We start from the raw sequence: 24,088 nt of genomic DNA, 5'->3' as shown, positions 1-24,088 counted from the left end.
ATGTCCTCGCTAACCGTAGAGGAGGACCAGAAATGGTTACCGACACACGTCCAGGTGACGGTGCTGAGAGGCAGGGGTTTACGGGGCAAGGGCAAGCACGGCACGAGCGACGTGTACACCATCATCCAGCTGGCGAAGGAGAAATACTCGACCTGCGTGGCGGAGAAGACCACCGAGCCGGAGTGGAGGGAGGAGTGCTCGTTCGAGCTGCAGCCCGGCGTGCTGGAGACCGGCGGGCGGAGCAGCTGTCCGGCCGGGAGCAACGAGCTGGTCCTCATCGCGATGCACCGGGCGCTCATGGGGCTGGACGTGTTCCTCGGACAGGCAGTGATCCAGCTGGATAAGCTCTTCCATGAGACTAGATGCGTGAAAAACGAGTAGGTATCAGCTGTCTATACATGTGCATAGTATATATATATATATATATATATATATATATATATATATATATATATATATATATATATATATATATATATATATATATATATACTGTGTGTGTTTGTGTGTGTGAGAGAGTGTGTGTCAGCATCAGGGTGATCAAAACCTGCATGCAGCTCTAGCTGCCATTTCCCATGTTCATTGAACTCATCAGGGTGTTTCTAGTATGCTTTTTGTCCTGTGTTTCTTTCTTTTGTTGCTTCACATTTTTTTCTCACATATAAACACAGCTGTCAAGTCTCTGGTGCTGCATCAGGGCCCTGCAGACACACCCTCCTTCCTTCCAAAGACACACAACTCTTCTGACCACTATTCACCTCATTGAAGAGGAAGGCTCCCCCCACCTAAAAAAACAGTTCTTCTAGAAACTTCACTTTCACCCCCTCCAGGCTTGTCCACATTAGGTGTTTTGTTTTGTTGTTTCTCAATAGCTGAGGCATGACGTAGAGCAGGACGGGGATTACTGCCTGTCCCAATTCCAGGGATTATCTAACAGATTCATTATCCGAGAGCTCCAAGGTATTTTAAGCACATGTTGTTTTTACAACAGCCCAACCAACCCACTGGAGCATGGGATGCAAAGAGGCAATGTAAAGTTTGATGTTGCATCATCTTAATGTTTAAGGAAGTTTTCCACCCCTATAAAACTTGAATTAGTGACATGCTATGGGCTTTTGTTGGAGTTGTTTAGAGGTGAAGGACAGACATGTTTTGGTGCACCAACTGTCCATAACACTTACTGTTATATAGTTCTCTCTGTGAGGTTCAACACTCCCCATAATCGATTTTCAATACATCCCAGACAACAAGCGTGAACTTGTTGCATTTCAGATGTAGGGTTGATATTGCATTGAGACAAATTACCAAGACAAATAGTGAGACTTTAAGCATTTGGCAAGGTAGCAATGCATTATGGTCAATTTAGTCCAGATATTGGACTTTCTGCTACCTCAATAATAGTTGTTTTCCTGTTTTGATGGAGACAAGATGTACAAAGAACACTGCTGAAGCTTTGGACAGCTGAAACATTTCCTGCCATTTAGATCATAACAAGATGTGATGGCGCTTTGTTTACATTCTCCCAGGCAAAGACGATTTGTCTTTTCTTTTTCAAGGCATATTTGTCACAAGCATCATCATATTGTGACCTAGCAATACAATGTGCATCACCTGGTGGGTGTATTTGTATGAGTGCCATAAGTATTTTCGCTCCAGCGGTCTAGTATGAATCAGACTTGGTACATGATCCAGGACATCCCCCGTCCCTGAGCACAGATTGGCTATTTTAGCTCAATGACAAACACAAATGTTCCTCTTCTTTAGTTTCTGTGTCCTTTATGGCAGATGGATAATTAAAAAAAAAACTAGCTGCCAAACCAGCTGTGCTTTCACTCAGATAGACCTGTGAATATGAGCTGAAAGTGGAACCAGTCTCCTTCGGTTGGAGCTGGTCATTTGAAGGTTAGAGTCAGCCTGTGATGTTGAAGTGTCAGCAGTTTGGTGTCATGGTACATTCATTGTCTCCATGAGGTATTCAATGAATCTGGGATGGTCAATAGCAACACCTCCCAACAGTCAACGCTGCTCATGTAGGTCAACCCTTTAAAAACATCTTGGGTTTGACAGAGAACATCCACTAAAACATGAGCAGCATTTAAGGAGAAACCACGGTTTTTGTTTTTGTGCTACTTGATGCCAGATGCTACAATATACGTTGTTGTAGAGAAAAGCTCCTGCATTCTCACGAGTCAGAATCAACTCTACAGTTAAATATGTGAATACGTTTTGAAACTGGGCTTGAGGACGATGGTCAGACTGAAATGTCTGTGACTTAAAATGTGTTTGAGCTGTAAACGGAAGCCGTATGAAAGGCTGTCATATTGTAAACAAGAATTGAATAGCCTACTTGAAAGAGTACTCCACCAGTTTTTGTGATGCAGTTCTTTAACATCTTCATACTCACGATGGACAGTTTTAAAAAAAAGTAAAAATAAAGTAGCAAGATTGATTTAGCAGAACCAAAGACATAAGAAGTGGACGCAGTTGTCACAACATCATCCATTGGTTTGTGGCCTCCTGTTTGGAAGCCTTGAGTTTGGCTTTTTGGCCGCCGCCATCTTGGATTACGGCCGTCGCCATCTTTGTTTTCTGCAACCAGTGAACGGAAGTTACCAAATTTGGGCTGCAAAGTTTTCACCGTAATTTGAGCTGTTCCCAGTAACACCTTCAAAAGTAAAGCTGTCTGATTTGTGTTATCTTTAGGCTCTCATGATTCAATAATAATACGTTCTTTGAGGTTTTTATGTTGTTCAAGGTTTTATTTGCATGGTGATAAAACCCCTACAGAGCGGTGAATGATGGCAGTAAAATCGGATGATAAAAGTGCAGTCAATTAGCTGCTCAGGTGAGATGGAGGAAAGAAAAAAATGCTTTTAAAACCAGCTCAACTCAACACAAACAAAACGACAACAAAAGCCTCTTTACATACAGATGACCACATGATTTTTCATTTCATCTTGTGTGGTTTTCAGTGACAGTAGTGTGACATTTAGTATTGCAGCGGTTGAGAGGACTGTGCCAAGACTCCTTCACTTTACAGTTTGTAATATTTATAAAGCCCTTTAGAGGAGGTTGGTGGGCGTCACAGTGATGTAGTGCTCTGGGTCGTATATTTCAGCAAATGGAGGAGATACGTCAGGTCGAAAGGCTCTTTTCTTCTGAGCCTCTGACTTGTTTTATTCTCTCTAGGATTCATCAGTTTCCACACAGTGTACTACTGAATCAGCATGTTCCAGTAACAGTCAGTAGAAATGAAGGATGAGGTTTAAATTTAGGTCTGGTGATGTTGAAGAAGATCTGTATTCTGCAGGGTGAGAGGATGAAGAAAAAGTGATTAATCTAGTGATGTAGTGCCAGAGGTGAGGACTTGAGTAGTGACTCTGGTAGCCTTTCCAAAACCAGAAATGTGAGAGCAGAAAGTGTCAGGAGGAAGTTAAACGGTGTGCTCATCTCCTCTAAACTGAGTTTAAGCTAACGTCAACAACTCTTTCCTTTCCTATGTAAGCTAATTAGCCATACAGTGTTGTGTTTGAAATGCATGTCCTATAATTAATATATATATATATATATATATATATATATATATATATATATATATATATATAATTTATTTAGTTGATCAACATAAAATTACAATTGCTAATCATTTAAGTAATTTATCAAGCAAAAATGCTAACCATTCTCTGGTCCACCTTTTTTTAAATGTGGTGGATTTTCTGCTGCTATGGGTTTTTATATGCTTGTAAATTGAATATATTTCAATATACTTGACTGTTTGTAAAACCAATAAATCGTTCAGGGCTCTGGGGGTATTGAGAATGGAATTGTTCCTATTGTACTGTGTTGATTTTATGAAATAAAATAATAATCAAAGGCCTTACATCAAACACCAAATCAGTAATCTGGATTCTCTTTGTCTACCTCTTTGAGAGAAACACTCTAAATGGCCAGTGTTGAATTAGGACACCGTTCTCAAACTATAACAAGCTCATGAATGCCTTACTGTCCTAACATTTCATCTTCATTAACTGAAGGCAGAGCAGCTGCCACTGAATGGGTGGCATGGGAGGATGCAGAGGCCGTGATGCATTTACTTGATGAACTATCAGTGTAGAGCAGATTCCCGGAAAGGTGGGCGTTGGGTTAATTCCCCCGCAGGGTCTGTCAGGAGGAAGCTGCAGAAACACTGCCAGATCTACACACAGTGGACAAAAACAAGCAAGCAACCCACGTTGTCAACAAAAAAAATTATGATTTGCGACACTATTGCTGAATATTGAACTTGCCGTGCACATTCTTTCCTTTTTATAATCAAGTTTCTTCCCAAGAGAGTCATTTTTAAGTTTCAGCTCTTTTTTTATTCTGCAGTCCAGGGATTCTTCACGGTGTCATTTGGGAGGTTCTTGAAGTGCCGATATTATGATTTAGATGTTATATATTTTACCACTGCTGCTTTTTAATGCCATTACTGCCTCAGTTTCACTTTGCCTGTCATGTTGTTTATCTAAAGGAAGGGGTGTGTGTGTGTGCGTGTGTGTGTGTGTGTGAGACAGACTTTCAGTAGCTACTGCTGAGACATAATATGGTCTAATGTACATTAGAAGTTGCATAACAGTGATACCAGATAATCCTATATAACACAAATGTACCTCAGCTTGTTGAAAACAAAGCGATTTATCAGATAATCTCAAATATTATGTAATAACAGGATTTATTGTGGCCTACATTTTACTCATATTGGTAACTTGTGTTCCTGAGTCATGTAGAGGCTGTGCAGTCGCATCACAAATCTCCCATCAGCCTCTCTAGTATCATCATGGAGATACAGTGAAGCAAAGACAAGAAAAGACACATGGAAATGGTCTGGTTGCCAGGTAGTGAGCTAGCATCTAAAGCAAAGCCGTTTTATAGATCTTGTAGTGAGTTCTAGCTAACCAGATGTACATTTTAGTTTAGTTTTTAAAACCACCCTCTCCCTTTTTAATGTTTGGACTAAATTCGAAATTATATTATTATTTGTCATGTGTCATAGTATAAAAGGGGCTTGTTGTCTTTCATTAATGACAAAATAAATGAAGCATAAACTATTCTAATTTACTATGAATTACTCCTACATGTTAGTTTCTATTTAAGATATTACGGTCTGGTTGCTACTTTGCAGACAGAAGCATCCACAAAGTTAACAGGAATCTGCGTTTTGTACAGCAGATATTGGCCCTGAACTTCAGGGCCTCGTATAATAACAGCACAGTCTAATAGAAGGACATTATTTGTTGCAGCCTTTGTAAGCAAACAGACAACAGCAGCCTTGTTATCAGGATGAAGCTGCAACATAAACATAAACATTTGGTGTTGAAGAATAGTACAACTGAGTACTAAAATATTTTATCCATAAAAGTTTCTCTCTTGTTGACCTGTCCTCTGACTTTGCAAATGGTTGGTGACCTTTGTTTCTTTTTCATTTTTGATACAACTTTTTTATGGTTTAGTATCACTTTGGGCCGGAGGAGGCGGGGATTTAAGACACAATGCTCGGTTGTGTGGATGAAGATTGATAGAGGGAAGTTGGTGGTGAGGTTAGAGCTCATCACATCCAGATGTGGAATGTGGTCTGGGGTTCGCGGCCCGTCTCCTACTTCTGCTGATGAGGCAGGAATCACAGGCCACATTACCAGCATTACACACAGTGCTCCTGGCGGGTTTGTTGGCTTATATCAGAGATAGAGATGCAATGGGAAGCGGGATAATTCAAATGAAGTAGCACCACTCATCAGTCAGGTGATTCTTTAGGCGTCATTGAGCGTCTTCAAATGAGCGTGGTTTGTAATTTTTGCAATGCGCTCAACCCTGTTACCTCTAGTTGACTCTAGGACTTGTCGGTTTATCCCAATTAATCCAATATTTAAAAGAACATATATGTTTATCAAAGATTTAATGTTTGTGGGTCCCAATTTATTTGGACAAAAACCCGTTGTTTAAGATTGCATATTATTTGTTGTGTGTGTCTTAGTTCTGATGGAATGCCCAGTGGTTTGATCCACCGGAAGGTCGATAGTTCAATCTATGGGAATGTCTGTTGGTCCATCGCTTTGGTCTAGACTGAAATATCTCAACAACTATTGCAATTTGGTCCACATACCCAAGTTGTGCCCAGAGAATGTGAAGCTGATCCCCTGACGGGTCAAAAATTCAAATTTGTCCAGTTTTTAGTTTTTTAGCCAAAATATCACAAAACCAGTGACATTGCTCATCAGCCTCAGCTCTACTTTGTGTTTTGTGCCAAATTAGCAAATGTTTGGATGCCAACACGCTGAACATACCTTTTAACTGTCATAAATATTACTTGTCATTATTTGATAGGCTTGTTTACATATCATTATTTGTACAACTTATTTCTTGTATATTGATTTTGTTTTCTATTTACATGTGATAGGAACCATCTTTACGCCCTATGTTTGTGCTGGGACGCATTTAGTCGTGACAAGCTCCAAGACGTGCAGCGGTAGAAGTTTTACTCCGCTAAAAGTTATAAGTTAAAGTGACAAAGTAATCATTTCAAATATGATTGTTTTCCAAGTGGACCCATTTCCCTCTCAGTTTTGTGCAGCCAGCGAGTTGACTATCACTCCCTGGTGGATTGATGACGGTGGTGTTGACAAAGGCACGTTGAAGAATAAATAATCCATCAGTACCATGAGAACCACAAGGAGTTGTGTATTTCCTGGAGAAGGTGATAATACCTATTGACCCAAACCACCCGCTAAGTGTGGGTATTTGCAATCTTTGTACTTCCTGGTTCATGATTACAGACAAATATCTAGGAATTGCAAGTACACCCTCACAGAGCCGCAAACCTGTTTGTTTTATTTCTAAATGTGAGATGTGTCAGAGTGGTGAAGATGTTTTCTACATTTGCTCGTGTTTTTCTTCAGTTGCAGTGTCTTCAAGCTCTGTCTGCCGTTGTAGAGGGCCCTCTGACTCCTCTGAGAGAAAGAAAGGAAGTATCTGAGAGTGAAATAACCTTAAATAAAAATATATGTTTGGTGAGTAAAGTGCGCCGCTAAATCTCACAGTTGACACAGATCCTGCGCCCTTGGCGCCGGTTTTATTTCAGAGAGTCTTTTCTGCGTGGCTCAGATACCACCCAGGCTCCCAGAGCCCCACAGAGACTAAGTACATGCTGGATAAAACAGGTTGATAGCCTACTTGTCTTGTAATTTCAGCCCTGTCCTGCCTTGAAGGGCGGTTTCTGGGGATCGACTTGTTCCACAGAAGAAGCCAAAGCCTAGAATAAGAAGGAGGCCTAGAGAAAAAAAATAGGATGGGGTGGAGTGTTGTGATTTCCTGTTTTGGAAGATAGGGAAGCAGATACGCAGTCATGCTCTGCAGCCCTGGAATGGGACTGTTTATGAAAAAATGAAATCTGTGCAGACTCTCACAAATTCCAAACGGGCAGAACATTTAGGTATGAAGCTTGTTGTGGCACTGGGATGTTCATACGCTTTTTAGTGGACATTTTTACCCAGAAAATGATTCACTGTGGCCTTGTTGAACTATCCAGGAGTCTGTGTGGATACTGGGTCCTCTTCAGTAACATGCTGTTCTCTGCTCGAGTACCTTAGCTTCAAAATGTATGCTGCTGTTTTTTTGTGTCTGTGTTGCAGTTTCTGTATTTAGGCTTCATCTTACTTACGTTTACATTTATTGTTGTCAGGCTTTCTTGCAAGTCACATGACTCACAGGTGCATGTACCTAAATAGGCCTGTAACTTGTTTTTTTTGCATCGTCTTCAAAAAACAGAAGATAGTTTGTGATGAAAAATGTCTTTTGAAATGTGTTTAGTCAGCATATCAATGTTTTCTCCCGATCTTTTAATATAAATGAGTCTGCCGAAGGTAAATAAATACCACAATCTAATCACACAAATGCACGCAAAGCGGGGGCTAAGAGGGACTTCCTTCATGAATTGTGCCCTGAATTACAATCGCTGCATGGTGGATGTAGTAGTAGCAGCTGTAGGTCTGCAAAAGAGGAAACCTATAGCGTGGCGTGCAGGTCCTGTATTTGGAATTTGATCCCCACTTTGGCTGCAGGGAGTTGGCTGCCGAGTCAGGACGAGGACTGATACTATTGTTGGCGCATGGATGTGAAACTGGAGTCCACACCTAAAAGGCATGTGAGGTGGAAGCACTGGTTTACAATATTAGAGCCGACGGTACTCAAATCTGTGTGTTGTTTGAATATCTCCAAACTTTAAAAAGAGGACACTTTGTTTCCATGTAGATTGATAATCAGTCAACAGGATTTGATTGAATGAAAATTTCCAAAGTAAATCAGATTTATAATCATCAAGCCTCTGTTAAAATAGATCTTATTGCCAAAACAAATACCACAGTTTCATGGGAGTGTCACTTGTTCCTCCGTCTTGAATGAAATGTGGCTTAGTGAACATACTGACCATTTCTCATGTGACTCATTTCCATTGCTGTCTATTTACGTGAGATGCAATGTATTGTTGTTCCTGTGGAGCTTTAAAAAGCATCTGCATTCCTCTCTCTTCGGTGCTCGGGGCTCCGCCTACTTGTTGTTTGTGGCTCTCAGACTGTTTTGTTCTGGAAGGAGTTTGTCTGCTAATTGTTTTCACTGGCATTCATCTTGGGTGTTACCGTGTTTTGAGGGCTGAACGTGAGGTCCGTGGTAGGAGGAGGATGATGATGATTACATAACAGCCTGTGCTCTGAGTTTGAGGTGCGTGTTTTTGTCCTGCAGCCTACATTACACCAATGTTTGTTTTTTTTTGCGACAGAAGGGAACTCTTTTCCTACATTTGTGTTAGAATCAAACAGGGTGTGAAACTGGATGCACTGGGTTCAGAGGCCTGTGAAGAAAAAAAAAAAAGGCCGGCTGTAGCTCAAGGGGATGAGTGGTCCTCCCGCAACCACAAGGTAGCCGGCTCGATCCCCAGTACCCCCATAGCTCACATGTTCTCAGATCACATTTTCTAAAGAATATTTAAATTTGTTACAATTTTTAGATATGTTTGTAATGTGTACTTTTCCCTGTGTAATTTATGTGTAATTAGAAGACATTCATTATAACTACAGGATTAATCCTAATGTCTGCTCAGCCTCGTGTGTAATTTCAGATTAATGCTGACATAGTGCAACATGCTAATGTTAAGTTGTTAGCAATATGCCAAGCAATACATGTTAGCATGTGATGTTGAGCAAAAAGTGGGACTCCTATGTGTACGAGAGAGAGAACAGTATTAATTTTTTTACAGCGTGATAGTGAAACCGGGGAGGATACATTTTAGTATGACATTGATCAAAATAAATAATAGCAGCCATAAATAAAAAGTATGAATTCACAGCATCAGTTTTTAAAATCACAACTTTGCTTGAACCAAAAGATCCCCAGTCTAACAGGCCGCCAAGTTCAGTGAAACACCATCTCCAGCCTTTCTTTAGACGTGTTTGGGTCGTGCCTCGTGTTCATTTGCTGCCTCGCTGAGTTTCTGCAGTCACACTGAAGGTTTACAGAAAAGAGGAAATGTTTTTGGGGGGAGATAAAAAAGCACCACGGTTTCTGGCTCTGTAGTAAATGTGTGAGGTTCCTTTCTCGGATGTTTCTTACATCAGTTTGTTTTGCTTTACTCTTATTTGTCGCAGCTTTCATGTCTCGTATTTCAATTTCAAACCTAATTTCTTCTGACTCTTCTTCAGTCGCACACTTGACTTTCCGTCGCATGACATTTAGGTTTCCTTCTTGACTCAACAGAGCGAGGCATTTTAGTCGTTTAAGAAGCGCAATTTAGGTTACTTTTCCTCTTCTAACTCCTCTGACATCCTGTTTTTTCTTTTTGAGCATTCTTACTACTATCACTTGTTTATCAATATTTCACAACAAGTGATTTCAAAGTCAGCTACATTTAATTGCATTTAATTCAGTTAATGACACGTTTAAAACCTTCTTTTTTTTTATTGAAATGATTTGTGTTCAGTAAATATGTCAGCATGTAGCAGGGCTTAACAAAATGTTTTAACCAATTCAAAACCAATTCCCCCCTATGGGGGAAACTGAGCGATTGTTATATAAAACTGTAAATCATTTCAAATAAATAATTATCCTGAAAGGGCTTTTTTTTCTTGGCGGACCTGAAACCTTTTCATTTTTGCTGTGTGTTATCTTCATTTACTCTTAACCAGTAACATATAGACTTATATTTACACATCTGAACAAAATCTCACATGTGTAGCCTTTTATTATAACACCAAAATGATTCAAATAGCCCTGGTGGTTGCAGAGATACACACTTTTTAGTTTGGGTATGCAATTTTCGAGCAGAGGCCTAAAAATTGGTTGGTTTTCAAAAGGGTATATTAGATTTTCAGTGACATAATCAGATAATATTTCAGTGAAGTCAACTGATCCTTCAATTGGGAGCCCAGATATATGATTAACCTACATGTGGAACCATGTAGAATTGTACTCCTTCATAAAAGTATTGAAATATTCGAGCAGGTTTGTGTCACTCAACCTCATGGAGCTTATTCATGAACAATAGAGAACTGTGGTCGTGGTGTGAGGTGAAAATAGCCCAGCAGCACAGGAAGTGAAACAAATAAAGTAGGTCTTGGTTTCAGGCCCAGTTTTCAGTCTTCTCTGATAACTTCACGTTGGCAGCAGCCAATTGTCAAAAACACATGTTGACTGGGGGAATTCTTCTCAGTCATATTATCTTTTTAAGCTGGTCACAACAGAGCAGATGAGACTTTCCCATGAGTCACAGTGTGAGGAGCGCGTTGGTGGCGTTACGCCCACCGACACGGAATGTTTCCAAGAAACGTAAAAGGAAAAAGGAGAAATCAGATTTTCAGTCATATTTACCTAGGACACTCACTGTTGGATGATACATTTCACTTAATTGTTCTTGCTTATAACGGGTCTGCTGACAAAAAACAAGAAGCCTCCCCGAGGTATTGTGGGTTGCCATGCCACACGCGGCCTTGTGGTGTTAATAGGACAAAGACACGCTCTCACCCGGTGTGAGGACAGTTTAGGCCCATTTAGCCCTCACTCAACGCTGAACTAACTAATGACTCAGTGAAGTGTTTTTGTCAGTACATCTAACAATTAGTTTGCACATTGTCGATTTTTTTTTTTTTTTTTTTTTTCATTTTGTAATTTAATATTTTTTCCACACCTGTGATTCCTAATTCACACTTGTTTTTTTAATAATTTAATAACTGAGGAATTTAATGTGCTAGTCTGTTTTCCCATTATAGAGCTGTGAAGTGGGAGGGATCAACAAACTGGGGCTGACACTGCAGACTATTTTCTTTATATATAATTGTTTAGAGCTTTTATTTTGCCTTTATCTGAGCAGCTGGAGAATTACTGGGAATGAAATGGGTGGCAAGAGAGGGGAAGACACGCAGTAAAGGTCCGCCGGTCGGATTTGAAACTGCCACTAAGGACTCGCTGTATTGAGCAAGCTAGAGGTCACCTCTGACAACGGTTTCCACTAGTGATCAATTTTTGTTTTTGATTCATTCATTAACCATTTTAGCCAGAAAATGCCAGAAAAGAATGAAAAATGTCCACCACAGAGCCTACAGTGGTAGTTTTTATATGATCCGACCAACAGTTCAACAAGTAAAGACATTAAAAAAACAATGATATTAAATGGAATAAAGCAGCAAATATATCATATTTCAGAAGCTGGAACCGCCAACAGTTCTGCATTTCTTTTGATAAATGACCTCCACAATTAGTTGATTTTTTTGTCGACCAACTTATTGATTAAATGACTAATTGTTTTACTGCTAAATGTGTTTTCTGTTCATCTCATGAGTACTCTCATCATTGTTGCAGGTGGTACAGGCTCAACTCCAAGACGGGCAAGAAGGAGAAGGAGCGAGGAGACATTCAGGTCACGGTCCAGTTCACACGCAACAACCTGACCGCCAGCATGTACGATCTCGTCATGAAGGACAAGGGCGCCTCCACCTTCGGCAAGCTCAAAGAGCGCATCAAGGGGAAGAGGAGATCCACCGAGGAGGACTCGGCGTCGGCCGTCCTGCCGACCGGTTACGGGTCCCTGAACCGGATACGGCAGCGGCTGCCGAGTGATGGAGGCGGGGAGGAGGACTACGAGGACGACGAGGGGGGCGAGGCCCGGCGGAGCAAGATGAGGACCTTCTTCCTGAGAGGGAAGCTGAGGAAGTCGTCGGACACTCGTTCCAGCACGTCGCTGGGCTCGGAGAGCAGCGAGTCGTCACGGGGAGGGAGCCTAAGCCCCACGGCCGGCATCAGCGTGGTCGTCTCTGACCTCTCCAACTCACCCAGCAACAGCAGCAACCTGACGGCCGACAACAGCCCAGGTGAGAATGACCGGTAGAGTGTTACACCCACTACAAGTTCACAGTCGTCCTTCCTTTTCTTCATATTCAATGCTTCAGGTTCCCCTCTTGAAAGGCAACCAGTTTTTTTTGATTAATTAATTAATCATAAGTCAATAAGATGTCAAATATTTGTGAAAGATTGCCCATTAATACTTTCTACACTCCGGTGTGACTTCTTAAAGGTCTTGTTTTGTTTGACGAATTGTCCAGAATCCAAAGATATTCAGGTTATGATGATATATGAGGAGGAAAAATAAAGGGAGACATTTTTTGTTTATTTAAATAATAAGGTGTCAATCAATAAATAGTTCCAGGGCAATTTATGTGAAATTGATCAAATATTTAAAACCTTTTAAAAAACAATCCCCCCCTTAGGGGGGAAGACTGAACTATTGTTCTATAAAACTGTAAATCATAGCTTGTTTTATAAAGAAGAAGAAAAAGAAGCCCAAAACTGCTGTATTTGGATGTATTGAACACCATAAGTAATATACAAGTGAAATATATGGTTTGGTACATGAACAAAATCTAATGTCACAGATGTGCGCAAATGTGCCCCAATGCAAATTTTTTGGAGACCTCGCTTGAATTTTCTCTGTACTAGACCCTCTCTAACTTTGTTCTGCTTCACTTTATCAAAGTCAAAGAAATCATCATTATCATTTATCATTTCAAAGAAATAATCATCCTGAAAGTGCTTTTTCTAGGCGGACCTGAATCCTTTTAATTTTTCTGTGCCATCTTCATTTACTCTTAACCAGTAACATATAGACTTATATTTACACTTCTGAACAAAATCTCACATGTGTAGCCTTTTATTATAAAACCAAAATGATTCAAATAGCCCTAGTGGTTGCAGAGATACATTCTTTTTTGTTTGGTTATGCAATTTTCGAGGAAAGGGCCTAAAAATAGGTGGTTTTTTAAAGTGTTAAAAGAAAACCCACTTCCTTTAAAACTCGTTCCTTCTAGTTCACTGAGTGTGTGTGAGAACCGTGTAGGTGGTTTAAGAGATTAGTTTTTTGTTGTCGTTTATGAAGTTGCTTGTCACTTCATGTCTAAAAAGGATGCTCCACTTTTGAGTAAATGGAAGGATGACTGAATGTTTTTTTTTTTTGTACGTGCTATAGGAGTGGCGATTACAAAACAGAAAGATGCTACAAATACTTTTTCCTTTTAATTATCTTTATATAGATTAATGGAGGGGTTTGGTTGCCACATGTCTATTTGTTACCAGATTTAAATGTATTTACTGTATACAAAATTATAGTACAACTTTAGAGACTGTAGGCACTTCAGAACACTTTTATTTTTTTATGATTTTAAAAACATTTCTGCTTGATTTTGAATACTTAAATGAATTTAATGATGTACCGAAACGCCACAGTGTTGCTATAATCAGCGAACATACTGTTGTTAATAATGGGCCCGCAAACGATTAATTTACTTCAAGTGAAAGTCCCACATGTGAAGCTGCTTTATTGCGTGTAGACTTCATGGAGGCAGGTGCTCCCCCGAGTGTCTTCTCCATCCTTAAATCACCAGTGGAGAGATGCGGCACTGAGCAACAGTTTGCAGCATACCAGAAACCATTTATTCTGACATCTATTACTATGTCTGCTCGTAATAGTCAGGGTTTTATCCCCCATTACCTACAAATATGAGTTATTAAAGTCACATTTCTCATGCTGCCTTTTTGTCTCCGCTCTGGTGTTTGCAGAGCACACGTCGCCCAAGTCATCGTCTCTCATATGCGAGTTTGGTGATGATGATGAGGACAAAGGTGAGATCACCATCGCAGTGCCTCAGCCCACTGTGTGTGTTAACGGAAGCCATGCTTACGGCGTCCAGCCCCTGGACCCGGGCTCAGGAAAACCTGCAGACTCTTTAGGCCTGGGGCCGCTGCAGAAGTCTTTCCCTCTCTCCGTGTCTCTGCAGAACCTCAGGCCTTCCACGGACCCCCTCAAAGGCCCCGTCGGAGACGGGCGTCGCTGGTCTTTTGACAAGCCCTGCGAGGAGGAGAAGGCAGCCATAGCAGCGGCCCTGGAGCAAAGCGGCCCCATGCTGGGTGACGAGGAGGAGCAGTCGGGACGGGCGGCTCCGCCCAAATCCGCCTCCTCCTCCTCCTCCTCCACGGTGGAGTCGGAGAGCCAGGGGAAGAAGCAGAGGAGGGACTTGTCTTCCCAGGGGAGGAGCGAGTCTGAACAGGCCCCGGCTGCCGCCGAGGAGAAACACAAGGGGTGGTTTGCATCAAAGGACTCGCACAACAAACCCAGGTGAGATGCACACTGTGATCGCAGACTTAACACGCACTGATGAAGACCTATCATTTCAATATGAAGATGGTTTGAATTAGGACCCAAGTAGCTGTAGCGTTTAGATTTCCTTGCATCATAAGTCACTGAGGTGTTTTATTGCAGGTGGTTTTATTTGGCAAAAACAGGAGCATGAAAGAATGTATTCAATATAGCCCAATAATTTCGCAGCAGTAAGCTAAACTAGATTTATAAATATAGAACAAAAATGACAGTAATTATTCGTTTTATGTATTAAGTATTTTCTCATTTAATTTAGAAATATAGAGCAACATAGTATGATTTTCTGAGAAATGTATGTTAGTTAAGCTAACGGCCTCCTGGCTCCAGCTGTTTAGCGCACAGACGTTATCAAAGATAAGCCTGTTTCCCACAATGTTGCGATATTCCTTTAAAGGGTAATATTTACTGTTCTATTGGTCCCATAATAGCTAACTGTTTCGAGGTTCAAGTAAAGGAATCTCCAATAAAATGTGCAGAAGGTTGAATTGCAGTAAACACAAAAGGGTTGAATTTCAAAATCTTGAGCAGCTACATCGGAGTAGTTGTTTACTTTCAACTTCCTGTGCACCAGCATGATGCTGGAAGTCGCCTCCAGCTCTGTACACATCCCTCCTCGGCTCCTGGTCTCAGTCTCTGGTTACAGCAGGTATCTGCAATGCAGATGGAGGAGGGGAGCTGCTTTGGTGAAATTAGCTCCATCAAGCTGAAGCCTTGGTTGCATGGTTCAGTGAGAATGTCAGTTTCATTGGAAAGATGATGATGCGAGCTGGAACAATATTTGTTCCCTTACAGATTTTGTGTGTGTGTGTGTTTCGTCAATGCGTGTGTGGGCAGAGAGAGGGGAGGCAAGAAAACCCAATCAAATCTAATTTCCACTTCTAACACAAGCACATTCTTTGGTGGGTAATTTAACTGGAGGGTGTCACCTGCAGTACTGTATTCTCTCCTATGCTGCTCACTGACGTGTTGAGTGCATCGCTCCTGCAGTTTGTCTTATATAAGATGTCATCTTTAATTCAAGTCTATAGGGTACCCTTTAACAGCTTATTTAAATATGTTATCCATTTACCTGACCAGGACCAAAGAACTGCAGGTGTTGTAATGTTTAGAGAAACAACACTGAGCGTAAACACAATTATGGCCCGATAAGCGCCTGCTAATTGAAGCAAGGTCAGCTATTCTGGACCATACTACGCTCAATACCCATCTGCCAGCTCTGTAACTATACGTTTTCACAGTCTACACACCCACATGCCTTTATATCCTTGGGGAAAGTTGCCAAGTTGGCCCCAGCAGCACCAAGTAATCATTACACCCAGCTGCATCAACTTTTTCCTCGCAAAATATTACATCATTGGTCAATGAAAACCCACAAGAGGCACAGAGATGGGTAGAACACCCATCTCTGTGCATCCAGAACGGATGTGGATTGGTGCCGGTTTCTGTTTTAGTTTCATTGATTTAAACCATAGATATGCATTTTTGTATTGTTAAAGTTTGCACAGAAGTTGTGGTTAAAGTGAAGAAGTTTAATGGGATTTAAAGTTGTTGTTTTTTAACAATCGTTCTAATGCCAAGATTTAGTTTGAATGGAAACTCCTGGTGAAAATAGTTTAGGTGTGTAGTTCAGCTCGTTCACCTCAAAATTTAGCTAAAAACAAGTGAGTGTTGGACCCCGAGTGTCTCCTAAACGTTCACACTGGCAACTCTTTTCTATCATGTTCACTGTAAAAGGTGATTAAAAGCTGTGTTTACAGCTTCTTGCACTGCCCTCAAGTGGCCAAAAAATGACTGCAGCTTTAAAGGTGTTTTCCAGAATGATGAAGCGACAGAAGTGGCATGTCATGAATTAAAGCGTGGGTTCAAAGGAAAGTTGAACGCACATTGTGAACAAATTGTGTGAAACACAAGCGAGTCTGTAAAAATGTGTTATTTAGATGTGACTTGAGACAGAGAAACCTTCTGCAAGCCGGAGGTTGAGCTGTGTGAACTATCCACACTAATCAACAGGACTGTGTGCCCTTCCTTTCACAGCCTGGTGATGTCACCTAAACTAGAGCCCAGCACTGACCCCCACCCACCACCCAGTCACCACCCCCCGGTTCCCCTTGTAGAGCCCCCCACTCTGGGTTCCCCGCTGCATCACACTAACCCTTTCTCCCACTCACAGACCACACCGCCTCCCATATCCCCCTGCAACCCTTTCTTCTCTCTCGTCCAGCACAACCCTTTCTATGACGACGCGCTAACCGCTCACCCCTTAAAACCTTCGCTGCCTCCTCTGCCCTATCTCTCCAGTTCCCGGCCCCCCATAGCGCAACTCTTTCCGCAGGCGGGTAACCCCACCACAGCTCTTGGCGAACCGCCCACACAGGACGCCATCACCGGTACAGTTGCAAAGGGCGAAGCGAAGGGCAATGCCAGGGAACGACCTCTTCCCACGGCTCCCGTGGAAGGGGAAAAACCTTTACGCATGAAGTTGCCCAGCCCTTTTATGTGTGCCGGGGTGCTGGACCCGGACTCTGAGTGGGACGAATCCTTTGAAGTGTTTGCAGCTGGCAGGCTGCAGTCTCCTGAGGATCTGACCACAGACTGCAAAACACTGGAACATGGCGATGACAAAGCAGCAGCGATACCCAGAACAGATCCAAACACTAATGCGAACGACGCACCACATCGTCAACCTTGCACAGGATTTGCATCCGATGCACAAAAGGCCATCGGCCAGGTGACCAGCGCATGTCATCTCGACACATTTGCACAATTCCTCGAGACAATCCCGGAGCATGCAAGCTTTGAGAGTGACAACATCGCTTTGAGTGACTCGCCAAAACTGGACGCTTGCGCTGAAACGAATCAAGCTAACGGTGCTACTAAGGCAAACGATTTAACCGGCACTAATATGCATCAGGCCCCCTGTCACTCCTCGTTTGTAAAGCTCAACAGCAGCTCCCCGGATCCCGGTTCTTCGGGTATCGGCAGTTCAGAAGCAGAAGAGGATTTCCTCTCCTGTCTCTCGTCTTATTCAGACAAATTATCTGCATCCTCCTTCGAGGAAGCCGAGGCACGGAACTTTGAAAGCAACATCCTCGCCTTTGAGAAATCATTTGATTCACCGGTTGTAAAGCACGCAAAGCCCTCAGAACCAGAGGATGACATTACCGACAGGTCCACCGATCTGTCTTTAGCCGATGTAACTCAGCACACTGTTGTTCAGCACGGTGACAAAGAGGCAGATTTCAGCGCTTTAGAGAGCTCATTGGCACTGCAGTCCCCAGCGACTACACATCAGCCGCCTGTGATCAATACAAGTGAGGACGCTGTTATTCAGTCACCAAACTATTTAAGCGCTGAATTGTTTCCAGAACTACAGCCCAAATCCAAAGAATCTTTACAGTCTGACGATGAAAATGAAGAGAAATTCACAGGTGAATTTCTACAGGATTTCTCGCCAGTGATAAATGATTCTTCTGCATCTGTAAGCAGCACTACGGATGTGATGACTTCTACGACTCCAGATGATAAAATCCACTACACACACCCATCACTACACATAATCACCTCCTCCCCCGATGTGAGGTGGAGGTCGTCGGACTCGCCCATTGCGAGTACTAGTTTAGGAGGGGAGGATGCAAGTGAGCGTTCCCCAGTACCATTCGGGCTTTTTGCCGATTTCCTCAACACCAGTAACATTACGAATGGCCCTAGCCAAGACTTTGACGACGCGCTGTTGCACACCCGGGAGTCCGATCAGAGCACCAGCAGCTTTTTTCAAAGCCTTTATGTCAGCACCGGCTCGCAGGATTACCAAACCTGCGGGTCTCACCCGGCGTCCAAGTGCTCCAGCGGCTCGGAGCCAAACGAGATGCTGCACTCTGCGAACTCCACGCTCTGCGGCGAGCTAAACGACACGCGCACAACCGCTGAAGCTGCTTTGGGCCGAGAAGATTCCACCAATTCGTGCAAGAAGCCACGTGACGAAGAAGTCAACCAGACCGACCAATCTGAAGGATCCATCTGTGGCGCTGAGGACAAGCCTGCAACTCTTGAACCAAGTTTCATGATGGCGGATGACTGCGGTTTACTCCCCGAGGCGTCAACGGACTCTTACGTGAGCTGTGATCTGAGGAAGCTCTCTGAGGGAGGTGTAGAAAGTCAGAACGGCGTCTTAGATGACGTGTTGTCGACGCACCCTGAGGCACAAAGTGCTGCGCTACACCGCTGCCAGTCTGAAGGCACTCTGACTCCTGCCTTTGACGAACTCCTCCTCCTGCCATCCTTTGGGAGCGATCCCGGTGCGCTACAGGACTCCTCTTCCGCTCGGCCTAGCCCTCACCTCCCCTCTTTGACCTCCTTTGCTCCCTGTCTAACTCCTCAAAGTAGTAGCTCTCCTGTCGCGCTCTGTTCCCTCCCTCTTCTTGCCAACGCTTCGGCGAGGTCACCACCCAGCACGGCGCGAGCTGCCGCGCCAAAGCCAATGCTTCAGGAGACGCCGCCTCCGCAGAAGCAGCAGCAGCAGGCAGCCAATCAGCATAACAGGTGAGGTTGCACATGCTCAGTGCTTGGTGAAAAAAAAAAATGAAAAGGTGGAGAGGAAGCATTTTTTTCTGCACTTCCAGAAATTTCTGTCCTGTCGTCCCTTCAGTCTCCCTCTGCCGCTCTGCTTCCGCCTGCCTTTCTTCTGTGCCGCAGACTCTCGAGGGATTCTCCTTTGTGGTGTGACCTTCTCTTTTTCATCACTTTAAGACACACATACACGCAGTACATACTGGTGTTAACAGGACTCCTGTGCAGGTGTCTTGTGTGTGTGTCCTGGCTGTGTGGTAACAGGAAGGGAAACAAAGCCTCAGGCCAATTAGCAGTTATTATTTTGCCCTGAATCCTACCACACACCCCCTCCCTCCCAACACACACACACACACACACACACACACACACACACACACACACACACACACTCACACACACTAACGCCCCCTCCCAACAGGGCTAGCTAGTGTTCTCACACAGCCACACTGTTTGCCAAAATCTTAACCAGAAATCAGGCAATGAAGGTGTTGTTGTGTCACTGATAGCATTTCCTTTTCACCTCGGGGTAATCACACAATTCTACATGTTTGATTGAACGCATGTAATTAAGTCTTTCAATTTTCACCATTATTTCCTTTTAATGAGGGCTCTTACACATTGTCTAACCTCCTTTTACTCTTTCTGGGGATTTAAAAAGATTGAGCCATCGCATTCAGGTCTGCCTGTAGGCCCAATCTGTTGTGCTCTAATAATGGCTAAACCTACATTACCTGGGCTAAAGAAAGATACATGTGAGATTGGGGTCGGTTTGAGTGCAAGTCACTGCAGTCAGTAGTTAAGTGGTCTGATAGATGATAGATTTCCTAGTGAAATGTAGGTCACTGACACAGGAAACTGTCTTTCCTGTGTTATTGTAGATTTTTTGTTTGAGAAAATACTTCAAGTTGACCTGAATAAAGAGCTGGTTTCTGGTTGTTTGTCAGCGAAACTGTCTAGCAGGCAAATTGAGGTGTTATGGGAAAACTTAATTTGCTAAAGAGGGTTTTTTTTATGTTGTATCTGTTTGTCTGTCTGGAAACTAGGGGGTGTGTTGTGTGTGATTTTCAGAATAAAAGCTCACTTTTTAAGCTTGTGGCACAATAAAGTAGTGTCCCCACGACAAAATATGGTCTCAACCATTTTAACTAAAAAGTGATTAGTTTTTTCTTACATTGAAGAATTGATGAAGTGAATGAATCCAGTGTTTCTCAAAGAAAATAAGCAAACCTTTGAGAAGAAAAAGTTAACATCACTTTTGTTGTAGCAGAGATATCTGTATTCTATCCTTTTTAATCATCTTGAGACTCCTAAGATTTATCTTGGGGTCCCCTGAAACTTCCTGAACCCATGGTTGGGAATCTATTTAATGCCAAAACGTGCTTGTAGTTTGCTGGTATTTTAATACATTAAAATGCAAATAAGCACTGATTGTAAGTAACGCTAAAAGTATTATATTGTGCATGATTAAAACTACAACTACTATGTAATTGACAATTTAAAGGATTTAAATTGAAAATCACACACTGCACAAATCTCTGGCTTCCCTTCTGGTACTTAACTAATACAAAAATGGACAGAAGGGAAGAACATTTTAAATTCAAGTCCTCCTTGGCTGAAAGATAGTTGGCTTTTCTCACCATGAATCATGAAGAGTTTTGGACCTCCAGCACGACAGTCAGATGTCATTACATCAACTGAAAGTCTTCTCTATAAAACCAGAGGAGGGATACCTGACGGCGTACTATGTGTGCTGCTTGTTGTCGTTCCCTCTAGCCCCCACCCAGTGAAGCCCCTGACCGCTGCCATACTGGCTGAGGAGAAGCGGACTGAGGGCCGGTCAGTGCTGGCCACCGGCCTGGAGAAGCTCAAGTCCACCATCCACCCAGGGAGGAGCAGCCAGCTCAGCGAGCAGGAGACGGAAAGGAAGAAGGTACACTATGCTATTGTATTAATAAAAGGAAAAATACAGCCTTCAAAGGCAAACAACAGGAACTATGTGTTTGTCTTTTGAGATTTAATGATCATTACTTGTGTTTAGGTTTATATAACATTTCAACTTCTTATAAATAATCAGAAAAACGTAGGAAGTAATTAGGGAATACAAACAAAAAAGGTCAACTCAATAGCCTGTAGTTGCTGACAGATTCAATTTTAGGCAGATTAAAAGTTTGATTTCAGTTTGATATTATCATGTTTCCCTCAGTGAGGATGCAGTGAGTCACTACATTAAATAGAAGTGATGAGACTTTGTTCATTGTTGTGAATCCAGCAGGTGATTTGGAAAACAAGGGAACAATTATGTATTAAAACCCGGCATCTTGGGTAGAAGTATATTATTACATTCACATACATTATCTAAATGCTATAGATGACACAGATCTGTGTTAAGTACTTAAACAAGGCAAAACTCGCCTCAAGGTCAGAGAGGTCAAAGGTCATGTTTCTCCTCCCTAAATAAATGTAGGTTTAAACATTTTTTTGCATGAGCAGCAAACACCACTATGGCTGAACAGACAAACTCGATGTAATCAACAGGGAACTCGATGAAAAGACATGTCACTGTTCTTATCTTGATCACACTTTCACTCCTCTACCTGTCTGTCTCTCTGTCTTCAGTCCGTGACAGAGGGAGCGGGCTCATACTACCACCTGAACCACCGCGAGCTGGTCGCCCTGCTGGTGCAGCGGGAGGCCGACCTGGCGAGGCAGAAGGCGGAGTTTGAGCGTCAGAAACTTATGCTGGCTAAGCGGGAGGTGGAGCTGCGGAAGCTGAAGCCGCAGGTCAAAGATCTGGAGGACTACATTGACACTCTGCTGGTGCGCATCATGGAGCAAAAACCCACTCTCCTGCAAGTGCGCTCCAAGTTAAAGTGACGGAGAGAGAGGGGGGTTTATCAGCTCTGTTCACTCCGTCCTCCACAACAGCTCTTTAGTCTTTTCACTGCTATGCTGTCCTTTTTGATACAAATATTGAGTCGGCACCGAGAGAGATATCGAGTTTATGTGTTCCGGCCGGCATGCTTAAACTGTGCTGAAAAGCGCGACCTCGTTGAAAGGCTTTGGTTTCGGCGGGGCGGTTCTGAATGTAGCGGGTCCTCAGGTTGTTTTCAGGTTTTTACACAGCCAGTTGGTTTTGAGAAGCTTCCATTTATGGGTCCTGATTGTCTGAACAGTGATTCCTCCTTTTCACCTCACCTCACTTCTATCACCTTATCACAGGAGAGAGAAATGGTAGAGTTTCAGTCCACAACACTGAATATCCAACTAACTCCTCGCACCATTTTTTCAAAAGTGTTGCAGTTCTGTAGAGAAATGAGAGCGACCGGCTTGGAGGGCCACTCCGGTGGTTTTGCATGTTTCAGATCATTGACTACAAATTGCATACTTTAAATCAATGCTGGCCATTTCTGCAGCATACATCAGGGTTTAGATTGATTGTGCACCTTCGAGGCAGCCTTTGGTTTAGCTTAATTTCAATGCAGCATGAAACTCAACTTGCAGGGACACGAAACCTGCTCAAGCCTGAAAATCTATCAGAGTGAACAGCTGCTTTTATTTCATAGTTGTGTGAAGGTAGCAATGCTGTCCAAAGTAATGCGGATGGGTTCAGTTATGAGACAACACCACTCTCACAAACTAGTAGGTCTGCGACTTTTGTTATTTTCATTTTTAATTAATCTGCAGATTATTATTATTATTATTATTATTATTATTAATCATTTGGTTTACAAAAGGATCAGAGCACAAGGTGACGTCTTCGGATTTCCTGTTTTGTCAGACCAACAGTTAAAAATCCAACAACTTAGTGCCTGTTTATCCTTAAAACCAGGCTAACTGTTCCCCCCTGTTTTCAGTCCTAATGCTAAGCTAAGCGCCTCCCGGCTCTTGATTCATACTTGGAGTACAGATTTGAGAGTCGTATCGATCTTCTCGTCTCACTGTCCGCCAGAAAGCGAAAAACCATAGAGATGCTCCTGAAATGAAATTAAACCAATGGCTGCTTAGAATGAAAGAAATAAATCAATAATCTTCAAGTACGTTTTGGAAACTAGTCTTTTTGTCTTTAAACATATACAATATTTAGTTAATGAGGTAAATTCATGCCAAACTACCAGTTTGTTTCTAGTTCAGTACTTTAATGACGTACACCTCAGTGATTGGCACCGCTTCCTCCTCGTGGTGTTTCTGTGGTTTTGGATTGACCCTCTACAAATGTTCCCAAAATGAGTATTGAGTGCTCTGACTTGTTTTTTTGAAGCTACAAACCAAATGAGCGGTGCGAGAGCTCAGCCTTGTCGCGTGCACATTACTGGGAACTGGTTGTAGCTTCTGAATGTTCAAAAGTGTTCTTAGCCAGCAAGTGAATGGTTTTTCTTTCATACGCACGATAAGTGCCGTTTTATCTTTTGCTTGCTCCTTCCCTTATTTTCTTCTTTCTGTTCTTTGGGCATGTCTTGAAATTACCCATAATGCTCAGCCACTTAAGCTAACTGATTCTTGTATGGGTATGTGTTATCAGGTGAAGACAGGATCACTCGGTATTAAGATCAGCGATCACAGCTCCTTTGATCTCATGCTTCTGCCTTCCTACACGTGTGTGTGCGCGTCTGTGTGTGTGTGCGTTCTATCAACACAGCGCCACTGCTGACAAAATGCCTGCTTATGTGCCACTTCTTGACTCCCCTCCCTCGGTGTCCGTGTATCACATCCGCTTCTGCTCAAGCACGCATATCGCTACTGCTTTCAGGTGTTACAAAGGGATGTATACCGCATTTTACAGCATATATATGCCGT

General features: G+C 42.6%; 1 protein-coding gene across 1 annotated transcript; it reads left to right on the top strand.

Moving 5' to 3' along the window:
• rab11fip5a (RAB11 family interacting protein 5a (class I)) lies at positions 1-22,189 on the top strand (the record flags this gene model as incomplete). Its single annotated transcript, XM_079219082.1, has 6 exons — positions 1-377; positions 11,878-12,386; positions 14,128-14,683; positions 16,760-19,264; positions 21,068-21,224; positions 21,911-22,189. 6 exons carry the CDS (start codon positions 1-3, stop codon positions 22,166-22,168), a joined length of 4,362 nt encoding a protein of 1,453 aa, XP_079075208.1. The 3' UTR covers positions 22,169-22,189.
• Positions 22,190-24,088: the final 1,899 nt, after the last annotated feature.

The sequence above is a fragment of the Taurulus bubalis genome, assembly GCF_910589615.1.
Source record: "Taurulus bubalis genome assembly, chromosome: 1".
NCBI classification, from domain to species: domain Eukaryota; kingdom Metazoa; phylum Chordata; class Actinopteri; order Perciformes; family Cottidae; genus Taurulus; species Taurulus bubalis.
This window is presented reverse-complemented; position numbering and strand designations above follow the sequence as displayed.